The following is a 24,142-nucleotide window of genomic DNA, read 5'->3' as shown; positions in this document are numbered from 1 at the left end:
GTTATATGTGGTGTGAGCCACCCAGTGTGGAACTGGGAACCAAACTCCTGTTAGAGCAGTGATATGATCTTAACTGCTGTAACCACATGTCTTTCCTCAGGGGCGGTTTTGAGACAGCTACTAATATGATTTTCCAACTCGCCCTGGAAGAATAAAAATCGAACTTAAATTTAATAGGAGTGGTATGAGGTTGAAGGTAAAAAAAAAAAAAAGTCACATGAAGGGGCTATGGAAATGAATAATCTAGTAAAAAAGGAAGCAGAAAGGCCTTGGTTCAATCTCTAAGATTCCATGTGGAAAAGGCACTGCATGTTTGTGAGCCCAGCGCTGGAGAAGCAGAGGCAGGGGGGTCCGTGGGGCTTGCTGGCCAGCTGGCCCTGCCAAATCCTCAAGCCCCAGGTTCAGGGGAAGACTAATTAAAACAAAAATAAGAATAAGGTTTAAGGTGCAGTGTGGTTGAGGAAGACACTGGTCATCCATCTCTGGCCTCCACATGCTCATGTACACACACACACACACACACACACACACACACACACACACACACTGACATAGACACACACTGAGTGGGGGAGTTGGAATAAAAAAAATCAGCACTGCATTTAGTATTTATAAAATCATTTTACTGATACAGTGATATTACACATGAATATCTATGGCTAAAACATCTCGAGTATTACATTTCCAAAGTTAGGCTCCACAGGCATATTCTGTTTAATTCTTTAAATTCCACAGGCGTATTTCTGTACTTCTCATCATCTTGAAAATTATACACAAAACTGTGAAAGCTGTATTAATGTTTGTTCAGTTCTTTCTGTATAAGTATCATAAAAATGTCAAGTGTGTTGACCCTTCAAAAAGTTACATTTTGCTTACCATAGAGAAATGTCCTATTTCTCCCTAGAAAAAGGATAATATTTTCTGATTGCACAAGCACTTTATGCATGTGCTATTTGACTCTCTATTTTGACAGCTGCCTTTCATTTGTTATTGGAGAGCCTCTCCTTCCAGCACTCTCTTTCTTACCCTTTTCTAGCCAAGGTGGGGGTCAACATTTTCCAGAATTATTCAAATTGAAGGGGTTCTTAGGAAACAAATCCCTAACTTCTTACCCTGTACAGAAAACCAAAGCAATGGTGTGTGTGGGCGTGCATGTGTGTGTGTGTGTGTTTGTGTTTGCTTATGCAGAAATATCAAAACACTGAGCTCTTTGATTTGGAAATTCCGATCTAGACTGGTAACACCCTGCATGGCCAGGCTCCAATAGGTGCTCAGGTGACGTGTAAGGAGTTGAATTGTCTGGGTATGAGGACAGAGGCCACACTTCCACAGATGGAGAAATGGAGGCTTCTGTACTGTATGCACAAGAGTTTGCTCCTGCTCATTTAGAACCCATTCCTCCTCATCACTGTATGCAAAGTAGAAAACAATGAGAGCAGTGATGCGTTTGAAACACTGAATTATTCACTGCCAGACTCTCCTATACACAGCAAGCCAGTCTCGGATGCTAAGGAAATGCTGAAACCTAATGATTGAAACACCCAGGTTTTTTAGATGAACAGGCTCTTCTGTCAGTGACAAAACTTTGACCGCTCTCTGATAAGCTGCTCACCTACAAATGTATTCACACGATGGACACCAGCATTTGAGAACGGGGACACTTGAAGAAAGCACCCCAAAAAGGACTCTGTGTGCTTTAATAAGTACAGAGATGCTTGGCATGACACAGGAAAGAACTTAGGATAGCCTAAGATTTCATTAGCAAGTTGCTGAACACAGAGATGAATATTCTGGGAGGCGAATGTCTGGCTCACGCGGACATTCAAAATACAGCAGCAATGCCTATACTGCTATGAAGAGATGACCACAAGACACTGACTCAAAGGTGAGCTGTTTAAGGGTGGCATGCTTGTCCTTGAGTGAAAATATTCACTGAAATATTGGTGATGGCAGCTTCTAGAAAGTGAGATGGACTATTCGTTCTAACTCAATTTCTTTCCACAGAACTTTCATTTTTGTTGAAAGGATAATAAATTATTTCTAAAATTTAGACGTTAAAAAGTAACTGTAGTTCTGACTTTCAAAATCTTTTTTTATTTTTAAGACAGCCCAAGAGACGGTCAGCTATTGCCCTTCTTTGCCCCGGCAACCTGAGAGCTGGTCACACTGCTGGTGGCCAAAGAACATTCCAAGGGAACACACAAGAGAGGACGGCCAGGCCTTCCCTTGTCACTCTAGGAAAGGGAGACTTGTAGCACAACTATGGCCAGTGCCTCTAAGACATGTACTGGGCGGGTCAGAGGAGAAGTTCTTCTGATGGACGGCTACAGTGATAGGGCTAATTTAAGTTAAAGAATATCAACTGCCAAGAAGGAACCAGGGTTCTATCTGCATTAGAAAAGCACTCACAGTGAGCCCTCTTCTTGGGTTCTCTGGGCATCTGTCCTGTATCTATGGCTCTGGAGGTCATGGAGACTAAAGAGGAAAGGCTCTCAATGACTGTTCACCTGACTCTGCCAATTCAGAGGCAGAATCAGGTTAGCTTGAGTGAGAAGCTCAGATGCACAGACACCTGTTGGAATGCTATTTTCTCCCTGGGTGTTCTTTTCCTGAACCAGGAAGTTCCTCATGACCGAGAGCCGGAGCCTTGCTGGGGCTGACTAAATCCAAGGGCTCTGCCAGCTGATTTCAAGAAGCCCTGGGATCTAGTATCCATGCCTGGAGGTCCAGCATCAATGCAAAGGCATGGTGGGATCCTTGGGCAACAACCACTTTCCCCTAAACCTCTGCTTCATCCCAAAATGGGGATCACTATGGTTCTTGCCTCATGGGTGGCTTCAAGAAGATACTTATTGCTAACATGCTAGTACTTTGGAAGCTGAGGCAGGGGAATTGTGAATTCAAGGATGGGATATACAGGGAGTATCTATCTAAAAATCTCCCAAAAGAAGACAGTAAGCTAATATGTGTTCATTGTACATTGCAATGTATGCTCTAGAGCGCTCAGGAAATGGCACTATAGATTTTATAAGTCTTTTTGATTATGTAATTAATAGAAACAGGGAGGGAACTGGATATAAGCAGCAGAGTTGGTGAGTGCCACACACACACACACACACACACACACACACACACACGAACATGCATGAGCTAGAGACTGCATGCTTCAGGATCCCATCCCAGCTTCCCTTACAAACAAGGGAGGGGATCTCTAGAAGACATCTTCTGTTTCACCTAAATCTCTTATAAAAGTGTGTGAGTGACAAGTCACCTCTTGGGGACACGAGGAAACAGCTCCCTCCTCAGCTGCTCTCAAAGCTGCTCCCTGAAGCTTCCTCAGATCCAGACAGCTGTGAGGAGAGGCTTACACTTGCTCCGGCCATTCTGTCTCTCTCAGGGTTCATGACTCCTTGATGGTCTCTTTTTGACTTTATGTTCTTCCTCATGTTGTGAAGTATGAATCCTAAGTGTATTCGGCTTAAATCCCAAATCTTAAATGTAGTCAGAGAGGGATGGGTGAGTACAGTGCCCATATGTTTAGTCCATATTCAATCCATGTAACAGGGGAAACTCCTCAGTAGAAAATGTGGGCGCTAGTGCCTGACGCTGACACAGGGGCCAGCTCACTCTAGGCACCCAGTGACTCTTTTATAAACTGCCTCTAAGTGAAGATTCTTACGCTGCGTTCTCAGGAGCTCTAGGCTTGCCTGAGCTATGCTGGGCTGCTTTGTTTGGCTCCTGGCCTCCATTCTCATACAAGCATTCTGGCAGAATTTTAAAAGATACCTTTCCATCAGCTCTCCTTGTTTGTTCCTATTGGCAACTGGCACCCAAGCATGACAAATCACTGCTATGGGCCCATGTCTCTATATTAGAAAATATAAGCCGTGAGTGTCTAGCGGTGAAGGGGAGCACAGAAGGAAGAGAGTGGGGTTATGAAGAGGCCATGGTTGACTCTGAGGTGTCCTCTGGATTGCTGTGGAATGCACAGCTGTGGACCCAGCTGCATCAACAGAATGAGGGTGCTCTGCTGGACTGCAACTTCCCTCTGTGGCGACAGTAGGGAGCAGGGCAAAGGAGCCTGGACATGGACTCAGAAGATGAGGAGTGAGTGTCAGCCCCGGGACAGGATGCTCTGTCCCTCAGAACCACTGTTTCTCCAGCTGAAGATAAGGACAGAAATGCCTGGTAGATGAGCCTGATAAACCATGCTGTTTGGTTTAAGTAAGATGAGGTTTGAAAGCATTTTATAAATGACAGAAATCTCCTATGATGTAAGTTAGCTTGTGTCCAATGAGGTATAGGTAAAAAACAAAACAAAAAACCCAAACCAACCCCCCCCCAAACAAAACAAAACAAAACAAAAAAAAAACGTTGTACTCAGCAGCTAATGGGGTAGCTGTACGGCACTCTTTGCAAGCTTTCTCAGATCACTTTCCTAAGCTGTGAGTAGAGAGGGGAATTATCAAGAAAGAAGTAGTTCACTGTGTTCATATAACTTTTCAATATAAGGCTTTCATATAAAACCATTGCTTCTAATACCAAACAATGAACTACACTGAGTTATAAAGATCTAACTGTAAATGAAAAGGTACATGCATATACAATCTAATTATATATGATTTCAACAAAAGCAATTAGATTATTTTCAAAGATATGCAGTAGTGGCAACTGATCTTTAGCATGAACACGGAAATACCACAGTTTCGACTTGACACGCCACCCATTGCATGCGCTGGATTCCTGTTTCTCAGGGCGTGGTGTCCTGTGTCTGGTTGTGCACACAGACTGGAAAGCCAGAAGACTCTGGAACCCCATTTCTCTGGAAAGCCATCAGCTTTTTTGGTCTGTTAGCTCTCTGGGACAGTCCTCTTCATTCTCCTCTGAGCAGGACAGGTTCAGGACGCTCATCATGGGATGGATCCAGGACGTGGTCTGTGTTACGTGGCTTGAGAAGAACAAGGGGTGCAGATTAGCATGTGGACAGCTCTCTTTCTACCCAGCCAAACAAGTAATCCTGGGGACTACCTGCTTCTACCCAGTTGCTTCTACCCAGGAGAAGGTAGGAGCACAGCCAGTAGTGGTAAGAAGTCTGGAGATGTGTCAAGGGTCTTTTGTAGCCATGAATGCAGATGAATGCTGAGCTCCTGTCCCTCCTCCAAGGTAACTGTGAGCATGTCCCATAGCTGTCTACCTACACGAAACACCTCCCCAGTCTGCTTCTCTCCTTGTCCAGTGTAATAAGACGCGACTCTGAACTTGCTTCTGTTTCAGTTTTATTTCTTTCCTAATTCATTCTCCACTCCAGCCCAGGCTCTGTCCTAAACGACAAAGCATACACTGACCTTTACCTGAGACATACTTGGTTCTAGCCAATTCTTGGTTGAACACATTCTACCATGTGATTCTGGACCACATTTCTCCTCCCTAGGGAGCTCCCACATACTAACGCCAAAGAAGTAATTTCTCCTTAAGATTCCTCCTATCCGAACCCACTCTTCCTTCTAATTTTCCTAGATTATGAATGCATGTCTATTGTCTGCTGCCTTGCTTCTCAAAAAGCTCCTTGATGAAGGAACTGGTTTTTATCTCTGTGTTTGTGGTGCCTGATATGTTCTTGGAACAAATGACTGGTGTCCTGAAGAGCACTGTGTGAAGAAGGGACAGAAGCAGAGGTGAGGAAGGGCCTATAGGGTAGGGGTGCATTTAGGGAGTGACAGAACACCAGAAACTGTACTCCCACCAGTGGAGATGTATTTCCAGATTCCATATCCCATCTCAGCTTCTAGCCGATGACTCTTACAAGTCCACTACGATTTGCCCAGCCCCTTGGAGTGGCAGGGTGGTGGTGGAGGAACATTTGTAATAGTTTCACAGTGGGTTTAAGGATTCCGGGTTGTGGAGGTGCCAAGGCCCAGATATCTTCATAGTTTCTAATGTTTGAGTGTGGTGGTAGAGAGGGAATGTGGTGAGGGATAGCTAACAGTAAAGTGAAAAGCCTATCTGGAAACTTACTCCTGTAGGAGCTTCCTAAAACACATTCACATACAAAAGCTATTTAAATTGTGTTACATTATAACTGGGGACGCCAATATCATATCTAATAGGCTATCAAATAAAAAGTCCGGTGTCAGGTATGGGTTCCCCACTTTTGAATTGTTGGCAAGTGAGGTTCTACAGCTCCCCAAGCCCCGAACATTACAGGCTGTTGCTATTGCTTTCGTTTCCCCTCCAGAAGCTGACAGTAAGACCCTGTTGCTGAAGACACGGGATACCTGAGTCACAGGGCACGGAGAAATCCCTACTGGCTAGCTTTCATGGAGCTTGAAGGTTCTATGCATGCTGCCAGGGGAGAAAAGCCATCAACAATCTTAGCCAGCCATGAACCCCGTGAACCACAATGACTGGTCTGGCAAGATATGCCCACTGGTGACACCAATGTTATAGGACTAACCAATTGCTTTCTGATTGGGTTTAAGGCCTATTCCGTAAGATGGAACTCACACCTGATATTGTCAATGGGGCTAAAACCTTATGGCTGTCTAGTTCATAGCTGTAGAGAAGAACCTTATACTATTATTCGCTAAATGGACATAATAATAAATTGCCCCTAAATTCTTATCTTCATATCCATATATTATCACATTCTTCAACCCTCATCAAATGATTAAAACAGAAATCCACAACTGCTCAATACACAGATATTACAAGACTATAGAGTGCTTAGCAGAGTGCGTGGCTGGAAATGGGATGTCTCCCCCACTCCACAGGCATCATTGAGAAAGAGTGGTCAGAAAGAGTCAGAGGTAGTGGATGTTTGTAATGGAAAAAAAATTGCTGGGCATGACAGGGCTATGGCACATATGAACTCACAGTAGCTGATCTAGCGTGCACAGGGGCCGCACAAGTCAGCCAACCCCTGTCTATACAGGGAGAGGTGCACGAAGTCCCACCTAACTGAGCAGCTATTGCCAGCTCACGGCTGTAGTGGAGGACAGTCAGTTTCCTTCAGGCTAGCCTTGCTCCAGTGCCTTGTCCAACATGCATGCACATACAGTTTGGAGCAGACTCAGTGAACATAAAACAAAAGCACAAGTGAAGCTGGGAGGGAAAAGTTATGGGGGTGGGGAAGGGAGGGATGGGAAGAGATCAAACGGGGAATGGATCTGATCAAAGCACATCGCGTGCATGCATAAAATTATCAAACAAAAAAACAACATAAAAAGGTACCATTATTCTCTCAGCAGTAATCCATATTACCACTCTTTTTAAAAAACAGTTTAAAGGGATTTCTTACGAAGGTTAAATTTACTAGAGCATCACCTTCCGGACAGGCTCATTTCATTTCAGAGGCCTTTTTGTGGCCTAAACAGAAAGTGCTTTTAAGGGAATATCAAGGAGTATAACTTAGAGGGCAGGAACACTGCTGCAAGGTGAAATGGAGAGCCGCCATCCTGCAGAGCACACTCTTAAACGGAATGTGCTGGACGGCACTGTTCTGCCGATTTGACAGTCTCAGCATCCAGAGATTCTGTCTGCCAGCACGGTTCCACTGTACTGACGCAGCTGAGAGTGTGCATTACACTATTGTCAATGCCCCTTCCCTTATAATGCTACCTGAATGGGGAGAGCAGGAAGCAAGAAAACCAAGCTTTACAAGTGATGTTCTCATTCTTGAAACAGTGACTATGCAACCATTTGGACACTGGTGAATTGGTAACTCAGAGTAATCAAAAGCAAGATTCCTGAGGGAAAGATAGAGTTATTGACTCTCTACAATTGATAGTAGAAAATTTCTACCTGAAATCTGTCCTTGTTAATAACCCTCATAAAGACATTTTATTAACAAAATGTGACCTCACTCAAAGGCACTTATGACTAATCTTATAGTTGCAGTATCCTTTTCTGTACAGTAAAAGCCTAAGATGGTAGCTTGATATTATTAGTAAAGAAACACACACACTGAAAAAAAAAAGCTACTTGAACACACCTCTCAATATTGAACATGCGATCCCAGTAACTGTTTGCTAGAGAAATAAAAACTGAGGCAACCAAGAAATGTTTTGGGTGCTTCACAGTCTACAACTGGATCTCTAGAAACAACAACAAAAATAATACAAAACACAGAGAACCAACGGGACAGAACTTCTGAAGCCCAGGTGGTGTGTAAAAGGGCCTGGCAAAGACTAGACATTCAAGAAATGATCACAGCTAGTTTTATTGATAATTAGGGCTTTTTGATTAGTGCAAGAACACCTTGGAATTCTGCCTCTGATGCTGGAGTGAAGCCAGCCTTGAGTCTACCACTTAATTTTATGTCTTGCTGAGCAGTGGCTAATGCTCTTTGACATAATCAGTATGATGAGATAATCCTAGATTTACTGGCTTGGAGAACACTCTAGTATTAGAAATATTTCCTCCCTGATTTGTGTGCTTGGTTATTCAGCTGAGGGTGGAGAATAAATCAGCCCAGCTGACTTCTCTGTTTAATTAATAAAGACCTCATGGTTCATACAGGGAGCTGGTGCTGTTTAGAATGAAAAATTTAAAGGGCTGGTAAATAAATGGAGCTGACTGTGAGACACCAAGTCCTCATCTGAACACAGTATCCCCGGCAAACGTTTCTGCAGAGACACTGCATCTGACCTGATTTGGGGAGTAATCAAGATGTATCTGAAAATCCGAAAGGCTCATAATACTCTTGGTTTCTAAATGATTGCTAGGTCTGTTGTTGGAGATCAATAACTATCAAGCAGTAAATTGCCAATGCTTGTGTGTTTTTAAAAATATTAGTAAACTGAAAGATACATTGTGGAATTTACTTTAAAAAAAAACCAAGAGAATATGCTTTATTTTATTGGCAAAGAAATGTTAAGTGAATTATTTAAATCCCATTATAATTACCCTCCTTATGTTTCTTACCTCTTAGCTAGAGGATCAAAATATGTTCTTTTAAGAAAAAAAGTGAATTTATTTCTTTCAAAATAAAAATTAAGGGCAGTTCCTAGCAAAAAGGGACTTAAGCACAGAAGTATAATAGCTTTACAGAAATTCCTTTTTAACTGTCTGTGATGGTGAAAGATGTTCTCTTGTTCATTCTTCACAGAGACATGTTTCTACATCACTATGAGTTTAGGAAGACTTATGTAGATTATTTTATCATGCCTAAGACAAAGCTGCAGGATAACGAACCAAAAGTAAAACATTTCCAACATAATTTTAATGGGGTAATTATATATAATTATTAACATAATCAGAAAGTAAAAATAGGCAGAGACTTCTTAATATGTCTTGTTTCAGAACCCAGTAACATTAAAGCACTGGAGAAATTTATAACTGGCTACAAAATGCAAGTATTAATGATGGCAAAAGGTTTGTACTTAAAAGAATATTTGTTTTAAAGAGATCAAATTAGACTTTTATTCTGTGTTTATAACACTTCCTAGGAAATATATAACAGATATCAAATACTAAGACTCAATTAATTAAAGCATCTTTTGATGTAAAATTGTTTACAAGAATCTCTGTGTGTATATGTGTGTAATATTAGAAAAATTGCTGTCATTAGTCTAGTAAAATGCCGAAAGAAAATTCCTGGCAAAACCAGTCATTTTAACATTTACTATTTTTTTCTGATAACCTACCCAGATTGATGTTGATTACTGTATAGGAATGAAAATTTAGAAAATAAAATAAAAAAATCTCAGGAGCTCCAAAGCTTACATCATTGTTCAAAGAAAGAAAAGATTCTATTGTAACATATTACATTGTAGCCCTTCATAACTTTAACAAAACGGACCCATGCTCATCATCACAACAGGACAAAACCCTCACATAAAAACGCCAAAAATATGTCCTACTAACCCTGCCAGATATGAACAAACAATTATGTTTGCCCTGAATCACCAGGGGCAAGTGATCAAACAGCAGGCAATTGAGTTGGTGGGGGGTGGGGGAGGAGAAGAAGAGGGAGGATGGTGGGACTGGGAGGAGTTGAGGGAGGGGACTTCAATTAAGAGTCATAATGAATAAACTGTAAAGACAGAAGAGCTCTGAGTCTCAAAACTGGCACTCAGAAAACAGGCCACACACTTGCCAGCCAGTGATCCTGCACTAACTTGTCAAGCCACCTAAAGCAGAACCATTGCAGTACATGTTAGTTTTAGTCACTGCCAAGCAAGAAGAGAGCATTTGGAGAGGAAGCTAATATACATACATACATACATAGTACTTTATAATCAGTACATTAGAAACATATTTAATTCTACTTGAAATATACCAATAATCAACTTTAATTTCAATGCTCTTTTAAAACAGTACCTATTACAAAACAAGTTATGTAGGCCTGTGTGTGGATCAGGAACAGGGGCAGGGAGATGAGCAGCAACGGCGACCATGCAGAATCCTGGGAATCAGACTCCGGAGACCACACTCAAGGAGCAGGTCTAACATCATTGTGCAGTGTAAAGGCCTTTATATGACTGAAGGGCCAATCAGATCACCTCATGCTAGCCTCAAGCACCAGTAACAATCAGTCAGGGGGTGTGACTATATGGATATGGGTGGGGGCAGGGTCACATCAGGAGACTTCCCTAAAGAAGGGGGAGCAGTCACCACTCTAGCCTCGGATCCTTTGAGACTTCACAAGTGTGCTCGGAGTCCCTAGTGGATCAACACGATGTGCAGTGAATCAGGATCATGCAAGGAGCCGTAGGAGCCGCTGATGTCTCACTCGCCATTCCCTATGGGCCTCCAAAAGGCTTATCTGGACACTCCACACAGGCCTGGATTTGATTTTTTTCCCAATAATTAATAAACATCTTAACATTTTTTCATAATCTCTGATTTTGAGACCTCAAAAAAAAACCCACCTAAATTATTCAAATCAACTCCAACTGATTTTATATTGATTCTAGAATCATTAATTTCTATCAAAATTGAATTGACTACAGCAAAAATATAAAAGGAGCTGGAGATGGCTCCATGGTTAAAAACACTTATTTTTGCAGAGGACCTGGGTTTGGTTCTCAGAACTGACATGGTAGTTCCAGTTCCATGGGATATGACACTTCTTCTGACCTTCAAGGCCACCATAAATGAACGTGGAATGCAGACATATATGAACATAACACACACACCCATACAAACATCAGTAGCTATGTGCTAAAGCAGAAAGGGATTCTGAAGGAGACCACCCCTACGGTCATGAAGCATAGGTTCTGAAGGAGTTTAAGATTGCCACACACCTTCAAGTACAGTAAAAACAATTATGGGACTTAATGAACACAGCACACAAAGGACCTCTGTGTTTCTCCCATGAGCTTCAAATACTGGCTGTTTTATGATGATGTCGCCTTTGCAAGGGTGACCGTGTGGGTCACTGACAGGCGAAAATGATGCTGAGAAGGTGGCGCAGTTCACTCCGCTCACATCATAGGATTGGCACAAGGCAGAGCCAGCACCCAGCTCTAACTAGTGCCTTCTGAAAATTTAACCATTATGTTCAATCTCTCTGTTATCCTGGTTTCCATAGCAAAACATGAAAAGGCCCTGGGATGGATTACGTGACCTCCAGAAATGGGTTCTTCAGCTTTGCAAGATGAAATTAATGAAAGGATTAACTCAATGATCATAGAATATATGTAAAGCTATTATGTCTTAAAAATTCTTTCCTATGAAATTCAGGAGAAATGTTATGTGAGCAGCTGAGAAAATAAAAGCTTGTGTGAAGCCCCAGTCAGAGGCTTTGTGCTTCCTCAGCAGTAACTTTGTTGTCTCACACCATGTATGTACGGTTTTAATGTGTGTTTGAGGCACACATCCCTGTAAATCTTTCTGATTACTACTATTACTACTATTTATCCTCACACCACTAAGGATAAATACTCGACTGGCAGAGTAGCTTATTTATAATTGAAGATCAGGTAATTTTCAAGTGTGATAATGATGTTGATTTCCCCTAAGTGGTTTATGTGTGTTTATAGAAATTGAGCATTATCAGGGAAATGAGAGTTATCCAAATAAAACCAACATCACCAAATAATTAGCATCACTATCTCCCCGTACCAACAGTCTCATTCCAATTGACTTGTAAGAGGTATTCATTAATTTGGGGCAAGCTATAGAGCTGTATGATAATTGAAACAATTTGGGCTAGAGTTTATTTTCTAAATAGCCAGCAGTCTAAGTAAACTTACTAGAATCCTAGGCTTTAAAAGTTAATTGTTCATTGTAAAGGAATATAATCCTTAATTAAAAAAAAAAATCTTGTTTTAACCATTAGAGTCCAAAACGTTACAATGTCGCCAAAGAAAACAGTGATGATGAATGATCTGCCTAAGACTCCACACAAGCACACCGGGCTTTCTCAACCTCTGAAACTATCAGATAAACCTAATCCATGGTTCTAAACCCTAAAGGCCCCACTGCCTGATGGAGATTTTCTCGGAGATAAATGCTGATACTCATCAGCAAAGTACAGCTGTGATGCAAGGACCATGGCAGCTCCCTTGATATGAGATCACAGTTTAGATGTGGACTTCAGGTTGATGTGGTGGTGCATCCCGGCCATCCTAGCACTGTGAGCTTGAGACAGGAGGGCTGTGCGTTTGAGGCCACCTTAGGCGACACAGAGACCTCCCCTCGTCTCATTAAGCAAAACCTCAAAAAGATGTTCAGATACGATCCGCTGGGTAAGCATTTTCGAGTCTGCAATGTTCTTTGATACTGTCCCCTAGTCTTCATAAAAGCCTCACAAACACTATTGTGCTCTATAGCTTTCACAGTTGACAAAGTTGAGGTCCAGAGGACTCAAGTGCTCTGTCCTAAGGTCCACAGAAGCAGGGCTGGGACTGAGATCTCCAGAGAATACAGACTACTCTTTCCTATTGACTACACCTGGAGATGGCTCCAGCTTGCACCCTAACAGGCTTGCCTATACGTCTCTGAGAAGTTATATAGACCCTGAATTTTAGGCTTTGAACTTCTGTGACATAGGACACCTTAGGCCCTGAGATGTTAGCCTGATACGCTTCTGGATATAGTTAGACAGCCCCTTCCTATCTCACGTGCACACACAACTGTGAATTTTCTACTGCAGTTAAGTAATCACCCAAAATCTGGGGACTTAGAATGACTCAAATTTATGAGTTAATGAACAGAAGCCTGATGTGGGTCCAACTGGGGTGTGTTCAACACATCAGCAAGGCTACATTCCCATCTTAGGGCTCTAGGGGAGAATCATTCTCCTGTTTTTCCGGCTTCTGAAGGCCTTCTGCAGTCTTAGGTTCATGGTGCCCATCTTCAAAGCCGGCAACGTTTTAATTCCATCATCACGTCTTTACTTGACTTTCTTCTGCCTTTTTTTTTTTAATTAATTGTTTACATTCTTATTGGAAATCCCACCCTTCTGCCCCTCCCAGGCCCTCCGTCTCCCCTCCCCTCCTCCTCTGCCCTCCTCTGTTCTTCTGCCTCCTTGTTCCATTGTTAAGGACTACTGTGGCCAGATTGGATTGGCTAGGACAGGCTCTATTCAAGGTCAGCAACCTTAAATCCCCTTTACTAAGTAACCTAACACTGTCACAGGTTCTGGAGCCTTTCCACACCAACTGTCTCCTTGACTGATTCTCCAACAGAATAGTTCCAAGAGGGAAAGACATTAGCTAGGTTACTTTTGTAATATGTGCAAAATAAGGTAACTATCACCAAGAATACATCTGCTGGAAGCTACGTGAAGACAGCCAGGTCTGTTGGCACAAGCCTGTAATTCCAGGCTTGAGATTGTAAACCCTACTTGAGAGGCTAAGGCAGGAAGTTCTGGAGTTCGAGACCAGCTTGGGCAACACAGTGAGACCCTGTGTAAACTGAAAGGTAAAGGGAGCTAGGGATATAACTCAGTGTAGAGTGCTTGCCTGGTGTCAATGGGTTCAATTCCCATGAAGGGAAGAAAGCATAAGGGAAAAGTGACTTCGGAATAGTACCATGCCCTACTAAAAGTCATCACAAGCCCTGCTTTTGGAGACTGTGGGCAGGGCAAGGTGATAATGATTAGATGAGGTCATAGGGGTATGAACACTGGCCTGAAGGGACCTCAGTGTCCTTGTGATAAGAGGAAGAGAAAATAGATCTCTCTCTCTCTCTCTCTCTCCCTCCCCCCCCCTCTCACACACACACACACACACACACACAACTACAGGGAGGGGGCATGAAAGTATAGAATAAGAGGGGTAGCAGCTGCCTCATCAGAGACCAGTCTTGCTGATACTTTAGAGTCTGAAGTTTACAATTTGGCACCCAGAGCTGGGAGAAACGTTTTTGCTGTTTAAGCTCCTTGTCTGTGGCATTTCCTTACAGTAGCACTAGCAGACTAACACAGCAACCAAATCTAGTGGAGAAAGGTTTGATGAAAAAATTCAGGACTTGCTAAAAAAAGGGGGGGGGAGGTGGTGGAGGCAGAGAAAATTCTAAACTGGCCTAAAAGAAGAACAACCAGGGCCAGGAGACGAGTCCAGTTGTCACATGTTCTCAGGGAATGCACTTACAGTACCCCGGTATGACGCTGGAAAACATGCACGCTTCCGGCAAAGCCGTACCTGTCTTTGGCTGAGTGGGGGCAGAGCCTGGAGATGGGTGTCTAGATCTGGATGTTTTATTCATTTCAGAGGCTTTGCCATCCTGAATAACTTAAGCCAGCTGGCTGGCCTTTCACTTAAATGACAATCCCTTCTCCAGCGCTTCATATTCCTACACCTCTTTGTAGATATTTATAGAAAATCCCGGGCAAGCTGTCTCAGGCTTGTGGTCAATGCAGCCTTCCCACTCCCAGCACAGGGCTGTTGACTGGCCAGAGAGTGGTACGGATGTAGATTTTGGCTACCAGTTTCTATTTGCAGCTGCACAAATGTTGTCATTTAAAATTTTCCCTGGCAAATAGCAGCAGAGTGGGAAAGGCAGAGAAAACTGACATCTGCTCAGCACTCGCCCTGTCCTGTGCCAAAGACTTTGCCAGGAGCCTTACACTCCCAGTTGCACTCAATTCTCAAACACTCCTTGTCTTCAGGTAGGAATCAGGATTAGAGAGCAATTGAAATGACCTCCCAGGTCATTCTGAATGTGGTGGCATCAACCTTAAAATCCTATCACACATCCTCTTTCCCCTTCGCTGGCTGCTCCAACTTGCTAACAGTATTCATTCATTTGGACTGTAGTCCTCCCTGGCACTGTAGTCTATGCCAGGTAATCACTGCTCCTAACCAGTTATCACAGAGGTAGTTGGGCTCTGACATTGAGCTTTGGGTTAAGACGTTCTGCCAGACAGCGCAGCTTAGATGGAAGAACTCCCCATTGGTGCACACTTCATTTCAGGCCCCAGCACTTACTCAGCAGAAGTAGTTTGGGAGAGTCATTTGAGAAGAAAGACGCTTCCTCCTTTAGGTCTCTGTGAGCTCTTCATGATAGTCTTGATTCTGACACATGTGAAAGTCCTGTTGAGGAGCCTCAACACATCCTCATAAAACCTGTCCTGACCTCTCATCAAATGAGCTGTAGGCTGTATTAGTCTGTCAGTGCAACTACCTGACTCACTGAAAAGGAAGCAAACAGATCATTTCATAAAGTCTTGGGGAGGGGAAAGGGTTCTTGACAATGTCCACTGAAGGGAAGCTGAAATAATTTGCCAAGCAGTTACAATGCAAAAAGGAGTAGCTTTTTATTTCCAACCAAAAACCACATTTTCCCTCTTTCCTTCCTTCCACAATCTTCTTCATTTCTACTTGTGTTACCATTACTTAGGGTAGCATCTATTTGCAAAAGAAAGTTAGGGTCTAAGACTCAAGAACTTCAAATTAGTCATTTTGCATTTTCTGTTCTCTTAAAATTCTATAAATAAAGGCCAGCAAAATTGCTCAATGGGTAAAGGTATATGCTGCCAGGAGTATAATTTGGTATTAAAAGCAAGTATCTGATACAAAGATTTCTATATTACTTATGCACATAATTAGGTATACATATCTAATAATTTAATGTGCCTTTTGGTCAGTATCCTCTTCCAGTGACCCCTGATTTCTGGAAGCCACACTCCAAGGTCACTGCCTCCTACACTGTACCCGGCTGACCCTTGTGACCGGTGGCAGCTGTATTGACAGACCATGCGCTTTCTTAGAGAGGACGCACTGCAGCATTTGTCTGCGTGCCTTTCATCTCTTGCTCTGGGGAAAGGCAGCTGTTATGCTGAAACTATGTCTTCAGCCCTAATGCTTGAGACATGGTGAGGAACTGGGTCATCCTGCCACCCGCATCGTGAGTGTGTTTGGTGCAAATATTCTAGGGAGCTCACTGAGCTATGCTTCATTTCCCAGCCTCTTTAACGGATAGTTTGGCAACTCCACGAGAGACCCAGAGAGAAAAGGAGAGCGATGGAGAAAGGGGAGGAGGAGGGAGGTGAGATCAAGAATGCCAGAATAATTCAGAATGCCACTCTTGTACTGCTGGGACTCTGAAACTGGTTGAGAAAACAAATACGCATTGTTTTAAACTTCAAATTTTTAAGAAAATTTATAATGCAGAAATGGAGAATTCATGATCATTGATCACAGTGAATCCAAATCTTCCCGTATAAAGATAAACAAGTATAATGAAGTCAATCCGGTAGCAATGTCCAGTTTACAACAAATTCAGTTTACAAGCAGAACTCATAGTAATTCTGTCATATTACATAACATATATCAAAGGTATGTGTAGTTCTAAAGTGGAATCATACCAAAACATTCCAATAAACTTTTCATTGTATATGACCTCAGGAGGATGAAAAGGAGCTTGGTAGGATGGCTGGGAGATGGTTCAGTAGATAAAATTCAGATACGGGTGCCTGCCAAGAAGGCCGAGAGCCTGATTTCAGTCCCTGGGACCCAGGAGCCCTGCAAACAAGCCAGGTACTGTGGCTCACTCTGTCATCGCAGTGCTGCCGCAGTGAGATGGAAGGAAGAGACAGGAGAAGCCTCTGGAAGTTTGAAACGAGAGACCCAGCCTCAAGGAAGTCAGAAGGAGATAGCTAACTCCTGGAAAAGTTATTCTCCAGTCTCCACAGGTGCACTGTGGTACGAATGTGCCCCACCCTATATGCGATAAAATAGAACAGAAACCAACCAGCCAAAGAGAAAGTTAGGTGGAGAAATGGCCATCCATCCAGGTAATTTCATTACAGCATGCTTAAGGTGTTGGCCATTTTTATTATTAAACTTAAGGCTGCTACAGCTTTCTTAGGAGAAAGTAGGAAAATCTTTCCCAGAATGCAGTGCTATATTTTACACAGATGTGTGTGGAGATTTTCATATTTATTTATGGCAAGTGGCTATGCCTACATGCATATATGCACACACACAGAAGCACATGTCTGTTAGTTCTATTGAAACACAGGCTCTGGTGATACTAACCCTAATTATTCATGTTTACACAGGTGGGTAAGAAGCCTCTTCTCTTCATCAGAACTTAAGTAGATGACCCAGTATTCAACAGAAGGGTAATGGTTATGAGGACAGAAATACTCTACAAAGACCATAAATGCCCAGGCATTCTCAAGTCAGGACTGACAGTCATTCTCTTGCCCGAGGCTTGGCTTCCATCACATGTAACAGTTCCATTTCTGGGATGACAGTGACAGGTGCCAATTTCTGTCAGGGGATCATATGTATGCAGACCATGGTCTCTCCCAGAGTCTTGGGAGAGTAATTTTAATCATTCTTTTTAAGTAAAGTTATTTCTTGCCTAGAAGTATCTACCTATAAATAAACCACTCCTCCCTCAAAATATTAACATAGGCTGCCCAGGCACAAAAGTTTGGCTTGGGTGGAGTAAAAATTAAAACAAATCAGTAACAATATTTCTGAAAGTGTCAGCCTTGGGCACTTTTTGCTCATCTGGGAACATCACTGAATGTGGCTAAGGACCATGCAGAAACCCCCATCAAAATGTCAGCGAGTGAGGGGAGGAGCCAAGAGGCTAAGAATTGTTTGAAGTTTTTTTGACGGGAGTTGGGGGGAGGAAAAGAAGTTATGAAGTAGAAATGAAAGCATATATCTGCTAAGTAGCTATTCTGTGGAGACACTTGCATTACAATCCAGGTCTCTCCAGGCCCAAAGATCGCTCTCCCTGTGAAATCAGGAAGCCTTCTTTCACAGTTGGAGCCACCTGTACCAGAGTGATGTACTTGGCTCACACAAGCGCGCCTGCAGACCCACATTCAAAGTCTATTGATTGTTTCTTGTCGTTATTTAAATTTATTCATTTATTTGTTTATTTTCTTCTTCTTTTACCCTACAGATCTTTTGCATATGTATAATGACTTTCTTTTTTTATTTTTTATTTTTATAAATTACAGTTTATTCACTTTGTATCCCAGCTGTAGCCCCCCTCTCTCATCCCCTCCCAATCCTACCCTCCCTCCCACATCTCTTTCCAAGCACCTTGCCAAGTCCATTGATAGGGTAGGTCCTCCTCCCCTTCCATCTGGCTCTAGCCTATCAGGTCCCATCAGGACTGGTTGCATAGTCTTCCTCTGTGGTCTGGCAAGGCTGCTTTCCCCTCAGGGGGAGGTGATTAAAGAGCCAGCCACTGAGTTCATGTCAGAGACAGTCCCTATTCCCATTACTAGGGATTCACTTGGAGACTGCGCTGCCATGGGCTGCTATATCTGTGCAGGGGTTCTAGGTTATCTCCATGCGTGGTCCTTGGTTGGAGTATCAGTCTCAGAAAAGACCCCTGGGCCCAGATTTTTTGGTTCTGTTGGTTTCCTTGTGGAGCTCCTGTCCCCTCCAGGTCTTTCTATTTCCTTCTTCCTTTATAAGATTCCCTGCCCTCTGCCCAAAGTTTGGCTATGAGTCTCAGCATCTGCTTTGATACCCTGTAAGGTAGAGTCTTTGAGAGGCCTCTATGGTAGGCTCCTGTCCTGTTCCCTGTTTTCTCCCTCTGCCAATGTTTATCCCATTTGCCTTTCTGAGTGAGGATTGATCATTTTACCCAGGGTCTTCCTTCTTGCTTAGCTTCTTGAGGTGTACAGATTATAGTATGTTTATCCTATATTATATGTCTATATGTTTGGTTTCTGTTGGGTATCTACTGCGGGGCATGCAGCCTACCCATAGGAGTAGTTTGTTTTCAGAAACAACCCCTGTTCCTATTACTAGGGAACCAACTTGGACACTGAGCTGCCATGGGTTAGATCTATGCAGGGGTCCTAGGTTATCCTCATGCATGGTTCTTGGTTGGAGTATCAGTCTCAGAAAAGACCCCTGGGCCCAGAGTTTTTGGTTCTGTTGCTCTCCTTGTGGAGTTCCTGTTCCCTCCAGGTCTTTTTATCTTCCCCTTCTTTCATGGGATTGCCTATACTCTGCCCAAAGTTTGGCTGGGCAGCCTTACCAGGCCACAGAGGAAGACAATGAGCCAGTCCTGATGAGGCCTGATAGATTAGGGTCAGATGGAAGGAGAGGAGGACCACCCCTATCAGTGGACTGGGGAAGGAACATGGGAGGAGAAGAGGGAGAGAGGGAAAGATTGGGAGGACACGAGGGAGGGGCTATAGCTGGGATACAAAGTGAATAAATTGCAATAAATAAAAAAACATAAAAAGAAAAAATAAGAAAGTCTATTGATAAGCAATTCAAATCAGTTTGCTTATCTGGCCTTAAAATCGTCTTCAAACAAAAACCTCCTGTGGGAAGAGGCAGCTTTTGTATGGAAAGAGAAGAATGGGATGAAGAGAGAGATGGGCAGATCCAGGTCACTGAAAGATGCAGCTGAGCCTGTTACAGTGAGGAGCCTAATAAACTCTGCGAAGAAATCCACTGTATATGCCTAATGATGGGTGTTCATAGAGGTTTCATTCAGTAGGCTCCCTACAAGAAGGTAGGGATAAAACACATATAAAATAATAACACATGTAGAATGGCAAGGCTAATATCCATCTTATTGCCTGAACAGGGTTAAGCTCTCAGAAAGAAAAACCTAACTCATGGCAAGCATTCCACTCTTCAAAAAGGCAGAGACTGGGGATGGTGTCAGACTGTCTTATTTTTACTCTTTGACCTCCTAATCTACAGAAGGTAACTTCTTACTCTTAGAAGCAAGCTCTGCCACTTTAAAATGGACAAAGTATAACATTTTACCTCAATCTGTTTAAAACTTCCTTCTTGTTACCTGTCTCCAGATGACCTTAAAATAAGGAAAGTGGAGTGATGCTGCCCGAGAGCTCTGGGTCTGTATCTGGGCTCTGCAGTTTGATTGAGGGTGACCTTGCTGAGTTTAGCCTCTTTGACAGTCTCTTCTGCTGCAGTAGTGTGACAATGATACCCACCCATGCCCTTTCGAAAAGAGATCTGTCTTCTCTCTCTTTTGCTTTCCTCCTACACCATGAATAAGGCCAATGAAAAGAACTGATAGTTTCTAGAACAGACGTCAGGCTATCCTTCTGAGTGGAGTGAAGGAGGCTGGGTAAATGTCTACTTTTTCTATTCCTTCCATAGGAGTCAGTTCTCAGAGTGTCCACAGCTTGCTGGCTTTCTCTTTCGGTTCATCTCCTTACATCTCACTCATTTTTGTAGTAGAAGGCCAGGCTAAAAGCTGTTCTACTTTCTAAGGGCCAGTGGCTCACCCAGCTGGGGACCAGGCAGTGGGACAAATTATTTCTCTCGATGGCCATATCTGGGTCTGCTTTTTTCTGTGTTATGGGCAACTCTGCTCTCAGTAGCCTTTTCTCACAGAGCACTAATTAGGCCCTGCCACAATTACCTCCATGTGAGGTAGGATCGACTGTCAGCCCAGCTTAGGTAAAAGAACTCTGTGCAGAATGCAGACTTGAACATTTGCGAAGGCCTTTGAATGCAGAAGCTCAGTTACTAACGAATGCCCATTTTCCTTCTTTGGATTCTGACTCTCCTTGGGGATCCTTTTAGGAGGCATGGCTGAGGGCGAGGTGCAGATAGTCATCAACCCAACACCATGATGACATGACACCACCAACATGAAACCTTGCACTGTTTTCTTTACACATTATTAAGAGAATTAAGTGCTACAATGCATAGAAAAACACAAGTGTGCTTCTGGCCACTGAGCATCAGCTGAGGCCTGATACAAACTAGACAATGGTGTTTCCTTTTGCTGCCATCATTACAGCTTAGGGTGGGAACACCATGATCAATGCAGTGTATCTGGGAGTAGATTTGTTTCCAGAGGGAGTGATTCTGGAAGTGAGGAGTGGGCTGTTGAGTGTGATCTACACATGGGATTCCAGGATTTCTCTCTATTTCATGCTATAAACTGCATTTCTGCTTTATCACCCACAAAACAGAACAAGAAAAAAAAATATGCCATGAAAACTGTCAGTTTTTTTATGGGTTTTCTTAAATCGTTACAAATATGAAGTTTTGAATTTGTGATCTCCTTAAGGTGATGATTTGCAAGTTTCTGCTTTCTTGACATGATAGTCTTTCCATAATGAAAAATAATGGTAACTAGTTATGGGTCATTTCCCAGATTCAGGGTCAATCCTTAACATCATCAGCAACTCCACAATGACAGCACTCTTCTTGTTTGAAGCAAAACTGAAGTTAGGCAAGAGATAGGAACCTATGTAGAGGAACAGGGTTTGGGAAAGCAAAATCTTCATATTGCTTGGAAAGTATGTGCATATTTGAAAAAACAACAAGGACATTTTTCTTGCAGCATTTGCCATAAGGATGTATGAGATATTTTTCTAGGGATCCCAGCCAGAGGTGGATTTCTCCTTGCAATTCTCATAATACCAGTTCTGACATGAAAGGACTTCTTTAGAACATGGTAGAACTGTCACAGCCCACTGTATTCAGAGAAAAACTATCCAGCCCAGCACAACACAGTCTTTTTCTGTTCAGGCTTTCAAGGTCTGTATGAGTGACAGTCTACAGTTCTGAACCTGTGGGTTGTTACCCCTTTGGAGGTGACCGATCCTTTCACAGGGGTCATAGATCAGGTATTTACATCATAGTTTATAACAGTAGCAAAATCACAGTTATAAAGTGAAAAATAATTATATGGTTGGGGTCACCACAACGTGAGGAACTGTACTATTGAGCCACAGCATTAAGAAGGTTGAGAATCACTGCTCTAGTACAATAGAAAAGGTCCTGGGCCAGAAGGTTCAGCTTCTGATTCTGGCTTGGTAACAGCAGCTGCGGAGTTTTCTGGCAACAACTCAAGTCTCTGATTTTCTTTCTCTACTAGTTAAAGAAAAATGCTAGGGTGGTATACATATCCTTAAGGCTGCTGTTGTCACACTGGGATCAGGGCTGTTCATATACTGTCCTATTTATATGTTAGATTATTTACTGTCTCCCATTTCTTGTGGCCATGTAAATTCCATGATATCAGGCATGTGGTCTATATATTTCACTGCTAATATTCAGGAATACTACAGGCAAACAGAAATGACCAAATATTGTTTTCAGAATGATTTGTGTCTTCGATATAGCATTTAAGGTAGTGACTGCTAGTAGTTTTAGGACATGACAAATGGATTTTTAGTCACATATTAATTTTCCAAGAGTAATGATGTCATTCTCCCAGTGAGTTCAGACAGGAAACATTCAGGTTCAGATCCAGATTCTGTTCCAGTTTTTGGTTATTTCCCTAGATATTGTTACTAGGCCTGCACCCCCCAGTGACATCTGATATCAGCATTTAAATCACATGCACTGAAGATGGTGAGGCTTCATTTCTTGTTTCTAATTTTTGTAACCTCCAAGAGGGTTTCTTGGTTTTGCTGATTATTTTGCAACTTCCAGGTTCTCTCCAGATGTGAGCAAAATTGCTTACTTGGTTGAGATGCTCGTACTTACTTGATGAAGTACTTGATTCCATCTGCTGTGTAAGCTTCCTCCCACCCGTAAGGTAAGCCTAGAGTGAAAGAAAACCAAAAATACATTTAATAAGATGATGAAGATAACTTTATTTTCTGGACACAAACCTCCCCCATGTTGACAATTATCTGAGTGCATTTCTTGCACAAAATTATTTTCTCGAAAGGGAGAATTAAGACAATTCAGATGAGCTCTGGCACTCAGCATCTTTACAACGCAATAAATAAAGTCTCGAACAGTTAACAATCTGCTTTAGTTGCAATAACTGGATTATGACTTATCATTTACATGTGGTGAACGTTTTTGTCAGCAGGATTCACGCAGAAATTTGTGTTTGCAGCGAATGGTTTTTGCCTGGAGGCAGAAGGGTGGACAAGATGGCCTCTGCTTGTCTATTCTGGCTCAAAGTTTCTTTAATTGGCTCCCTTTACATTCTTTTCCTCAGCTCCACAGGGAATTGGGCATGAGTGCCAGATCAGCAGGGGTTTGAGAGTAGTTTTTGGACAAGACAAGATTCCTTATTAAGTTTGAAAGTTTAGCAAAGTGATTTACAATGGATGGTGGCATTTTACTTTGTTAATTAAGAATTTTGTGCACTAAACATATAAGGCCAAACAATTTGCTAAACTTAGCTTCCATTTCTGTAATGGGATTGAGAACAGCTAGCTAAAAAGAGATATGGAATGAAGTAAGGAGAGAACATAGGGACATATTCTGTACAGGAATTCTGCTCTTATCAAAACAAGGTAAAACACATCTCTCTATCTCCGTATGTATGTATGTATGTTGTATCTATCTATCTATCTATCTATCTATCTATCTATCTATCTATCTATCTATCTATCTATCTACCTACCTACCTATCTCCATTTACAGTGGTTTCAGCCCAGGCCTTAGCCAAAATCTCTTCTATTTAGAGACAAGGTCTCACTAGATTGCATAGGTTGGACTTGTATTGTACCTTAGGTTGGCCTTAAACTTGAAATCCTCTTGCCTCTGTCTCCTGACTAGGTGGAATCATAGGTCTATGTCTGTGGGCTGGGTTGCCAGATTTTCTTACATTCTGATTTTAGGTGGCATCTCTCTAGAAAGCAATGACTTCTACCTCTTCTGCTCTATCATTGGAAACAGCTAAAGATTTTAACTGACCTTTCCTATAAGCACTGTGACACTGGTTATCACAGATCTTTTGATAGGTATAAGATGCATAAATATAGGGAGAAACAGGTTGCAGGACCCAGGCAGCCTACTGCTTTGGA

General features: G+C 42.5%; 1 protein-coding gene across 3 annotated transcripts in view; it reads right to left on the bottom strand.

Annotated features, from left to right (window-relative positions):
- Positions 1-601: 601 nt before the first annotated feature.
- Positions 602-24,142, bottom strand: part of Stxbp4 (syntaxin binding protein 4) — a 144,259-nt gene continuing 120,718 nt past the window's right edge. For all 3 annotated transcript variants that reach the window (XM_021655186.2, XM_021655188.2, XM_060386984.1), the window contains exons 18-19: positions 22,863-22,920; positions 602-4,948 (exon numbers count right to left, since the gene is read on the bottom strand). In XM_021655186.2, coding sequence (XP_021510861.2) covers positions 4,834-4,948; positions 22,863-22,920 — 173 coding nt within the window. In that variant the 3' untranslated portion in view covers positions 602-4,833. The remainder of the gene's footprint in view (positions 4,949-22,862; positions 22,921-24,142) is intronic.

Source organism: Meriones unguiculatus, chromosome 7, assembly GCF_030254825.1.
Source record: "Meriones unguiculatus strain TT.TT164.6M chromosome 7, Bangor_MerUng_6.1, whole genome shotgun sequence".
NCBI classification, from domain to species: Eukaryota; Metazoa; Chordata; class Mammalia; order Rodentia; family Muridae; genus Meriones; species Meriones unguiculatus.
The sequence above is the reverse complement of the archived record's forward strand: the minus strand, read 5'-3'. Positions and strand labels throughout refer to the sequence as shown.